The sequence below is a fragment of the Vicia villosa genome, linkage group LG6 (genome assembly GCF_029867415.1).
Source record: "Vicia villosa cultivar HV-30 ecotype Madison, WI linkage group LG6, Vvil1.0, whole genome shotgun sequence".
Classification (NCBI taxonomy): Eukaryota; Viridiplantae; Streptophyta; class Magnoliopsida; order Fabales; family Fabaceae; genus Vicia; species Vicia villosa.
In genome coordinates this window covers 57806970-57811444 of record NC_081185.1, presented here as the reverse complement: position 1 = coordinate 57811444, position 4475 = coordinate 57806970, and the positions used below count along the sequence as shown (strand labels likewise).

At 25.6% G+C, this 4475-nt stretch overlaps 1 protein-coding gene across 1 annotated transcript; it reads left to right on the top strand.

Moving 5' to 3' along the window:
- Positions 1 to 1340: 1340 nt before the first annotated feature.
- LOC131613720 (uncharacterized) lies at positions 1341 to 1910 on the top strand. The gene has a single exon (XM_058885367.1). It carries the CDS (start codon positions 1341 to 1343, stop codon positions 1908 to 1910), a length of 570 nt encoding a protein of 189 aa, XP_058741350.1.
- The last annotated feature ends 2565 nt before the right edge of the window (positions 1911 to 4475 follow it).

Below are 4475 nucleotides of genomic sequence, written 5' to 3'. Positions count from 1 at the left end.
AATTTTAAAACCACATACAAGCATTTCAAGGCAAGACAAATGATTCAAACAAGTGAGCTAAGCAATTAAGAGCCCATGGATAACCATGGATACAAAGGGGTGCTAATACCTTCCCTTTGTATAACCAACCCCCGAACCCAAAATCTCTTAAAGGTCTTTTTCTGTTTCTTTTATAAACCTTTCCTTAATTGGATAAAATAAAAGTCGGTGGCGACTCTCTGATTTTCAAAACTCAAAAGCAAAAGAAGAGTCAGTTCGTATCTCTCACGCGAGATATAAAAAACCGAACGCATTACAAGGATATTTGACCAAAGCGCCACAAATTTGAAATCAATTGTCTTAAATGCCACCCAGTGAAAAAAATTCTCACTTTGCCACCCTTTTTACTTTTTCATAATTGAAAATGCAATCCCAATGTAAAATAGAAGGTGGCCGCCATTTGCATTGGAGGCTACTTTTATTTTTTATTTTTTTTGTTTTATTTTTTTAAATTTTTCTTAAATAGTGTTAATTAATTTTTAATTACACAAAATTGATAAAAATTAATAAAAACTTAAATAAAAAATTTAAATTTAATTAAAAACAATAATTTTTTATGAAAAGTAAATAATTTTAATAAAATTAAATTTACTTAAACATTAACAAATGTAAAAATTTAAATTAAATATTACAATATTATTATTCAAAATGTATAAATAAATTAATAATCTTGTTATTCGGGTTTAAAAACAGAAATTGGTTATAAAAAATTTAAATGTATCGAAAATCTTAAAATCCATATTTGTAGGAAAGTTGTTAGATAATGTGGAGTTGGCGTAACATAAACTAAAATAGAAGGTGGCCGCCATTTGCATTGGAGGCTACTTTTATTTTTTTATTTTTTTTTTGTTTTCTCTTTTTAAGTTTTTCTTAAATAGTGTTAATTAATTTTTAATTAAACAAAATTGATAAAAATTAATAAAAACTTAAATAAAATTTAAATTTAATTAAAAACAATAAATTTTTATGAAAAGTAAATAATTTTAATAAAATTAAATTTACTTAAACATTAACAAATGTAAAAATTTAAATTAAATATTACAATATTATTTTTCAAAATGTATAAATAAATTAATAATCTTGTTATTCGGGTTTAAAAACAGAAATTGGTTATAAAAAATTTAAATGTATCAAAACTCTTAAAATCCATATTTGTAGGAAAGTCGTTAGATAATGTGGAGTTGGAGTAACATAAACTAAAATTTTTTACTGTTTCTAACTGATTATACAAAACATATAACTGGAAAAGTAGAAACAATGCTCTCTGGAATCAAATCGAGAATTCTCCAGATAATATTTGCATGCGATGTTCTCATCTTTTATCAGGCTGGAGAGACGCCCATCAGGTCAGGAACATAGTGTCTCCCGTAGAGCAACTAGCAACTGTTACTAAGTGGTGTAAGCCATCGTATGGTCGATTTAAATGTAATATTGATGCATCTTTTTCTAATAACAAGGTCGGTATAGGTGCCTGTATCAGAGACGATGATGGGAGGTTTATTGCAGCTAGGACAGATTGGTTTTCACCTATTATTGATGTTGATATTGGCGAGGCTCTAAGTCTCTTGGCTGCTATTAAATGGGTTTTGGAGCTGGGCTATGATAATGTGGATTTTGAGTCAGATTCAAAAGTTGTAGTGGATAGTGTGACTATCCCCAAGCCAAACGACTCAGATTTCGGCGCCATTACTCGAGTCTGTTATCAGTTTTTGACTCACTCTACTAAGAACTTTCAGGTTAAGTACATTAGAAGACAAGCTAATGAAGTTGCTCATGCTTTGACTAAGGCGGCTCCATTTCATGCTAGTTCTCATATTTTTAACGATGTACCTACATGTATTCACAATCTTATTTATAATGAAATGGTTTAGTTTCTTGCTGTCAAAAAAAAAAAAAAAAAACAAAACATATAACTGACTGCTACAAATTTATTTTTAAAAATAAAAAATCAACAATAAATTTAATTAAATTTCATTTTCAAATCTAACTATAAGTAGAAGTCTTTGAAAATAAAATTTAAATTTATTGTTGATTTTTAATTTTTAAAAATAAATTTGTAACAACGATAGTCAATTATATGTTTTGTATAATCAATTAGAAACAATTAATTTTTATTTTTAGTTTATGTTACTCCAACCCCACACCATTCATACAATTCACGCATTTATCTAGCGATTTTCTTACAAATGTGAATTTTAAGATTTTCTGTACATATTTAAAAAACAAATGTCTATTTTTGAAACCGAACAACAAAATTATTAATTAATTTATATATTTTCAATAATAATATAGTAATATTTAATATTTAATTTAAATTTTTATATTTGATAATGTTTAAGTAAATTTGATTTTATTAAAATTATTTATTTTTCATAAAAAGTTAATGTTTTAATTAATTTTTTTCACTGAGTGGCATTTAAGGCAATTGATTTCAAGTTTGTGGCACTATGGTCAAATATCCGTAATTGGATGCATGATTGTGATTGGTTGACCGTGTAAAACTATTTTACACTGTCAGTGCATGCAGGAGCGGATCTAGGTTGAGGCAGGGTGTGACTATAGCCGCACCAAATTTTTTTAATTTTTTTCATATTTATATATTATATAATATTTTTAAACTAAAAATAAAATAATAACTTAACTATTTTTTTCTTTAACTTTCTTCATTTACAATTTTATATTTTTTCTCCCTCTCAAACTTTACCATCAGTATTTTAAAAATTAAACTGGTCATTAAAACAACGAAAATATTGTATCACTGATTTATTAGTTGAACCATCCAATCACTGGTCGAACTGTATTATTAAATCTGACTAAATTAGATCATTCACTCAAATAAAACAATATCTATAACAAAATTATATATTTAATAAACCTGTCAAACCAGATGAGTTATCTCTAAAAAAAATCAAGAGAAATCTAAAATATTAAAATGTATAAATTCATTCTTTAAATTTAAATTTTAAATATAATTATCACACACAACAAAATAGTATAAAATACAAAATAATGTAATAAAATATTGCAATGTCTAATAAATTTAATTCCAATGAAAAAAATTGTTCTAAATAAGTTTTGCACAAATTCTATTTATATTTTCATTTTAATTTTTTTAAAAATTATCAAAACGGCATCATTTTGTCTGAGAAAAAAAGTAAGCATTTAAACTGTCAGTTTTTGAAAATGACAGATTTTCCATTTTTTTACCAGTTTTGACCGCCAATTTTTGAAAACTATCGATTTTTTGGTTTTTACCGGACTTGACCGCCAGCTTAAATTTTCAATTTTTCATTATAATTTAAGTCATACTTTCATGTTTATCCACACAGATATATAATGTCTGGATCCGCCCCTGAGTGCATGACTTCTTTTCTCATATATATATATATATATATATATATATATATATATATATATATATATATATATATATATATATATATATATATATATATTGTTCTTATGAAGGTCTATTTTAGCAACTTACGCCATATAGTGCATTTAACTATTTTTTAGTTAAAGCTGGCTAAAACACACCCATAAAAATAAGTAGGTGTATTTTAGCAAATCCCACATGAGTTGGCTAAAATACACCCACTTTTTTGTATGAAGGTGTGTTTTAGCAACATGCACCTTAAGGTGCATTTAACTATTTTGTAGTTAATGCTTGCTAAAATAGACCTTCATAAAAATAAGTGGCTCTACGTTAGCAAATCCCATATATATATATATAGGGATAGGATCAAATGTTTTAACGATTGAGATTTAGTGTCAAATTAAACTTTGACACTTTGGTGTCATTTGATCTTATCTCATATATATATATATATATATATATATATATATATATATATATATAGAGAGAGAGAGATAGAGAGAGAGAGAGAGAGAGAGAGAGAGAGAGAGAGAGAGAGAGAGAGAGAGAGAGAGAGAGAGAGAGAGAGAGAGAGAGAGAGAGAGAATGAGTGGTTCACAGACAGTGTAAAATATTTTTACACTGTAATCAATCACCACCATGTATTCAATTAAAATAATTTAATGACATAGTGAATTGATGATTTTCTATTGGATGACAGTGTAAAACTATATATATATATATATATATATATATATATATATATATATATATATATATATATATATATATATATATATATATATATATAAGAATACTTAGATACAATTCTTTATATGTTCTTTATGTGTGGTTTGTACTATTTTCAAATAAAAATATGATAAATGGATAATTTTTTCTTACACATATGTAATTTTTTCCTACTTTCACTCTTTAAATGATGTTAAAATACACTTGTCATATTTTCATTTGCAAATAGCATAAATCACACCTAAGAAATTGTAGGTAAGTTTTCTATATATGTGTGTGAAATATTAGAACTGGAATAGGCTTTTTTTAGTTAAAATCTTTATACTACGTA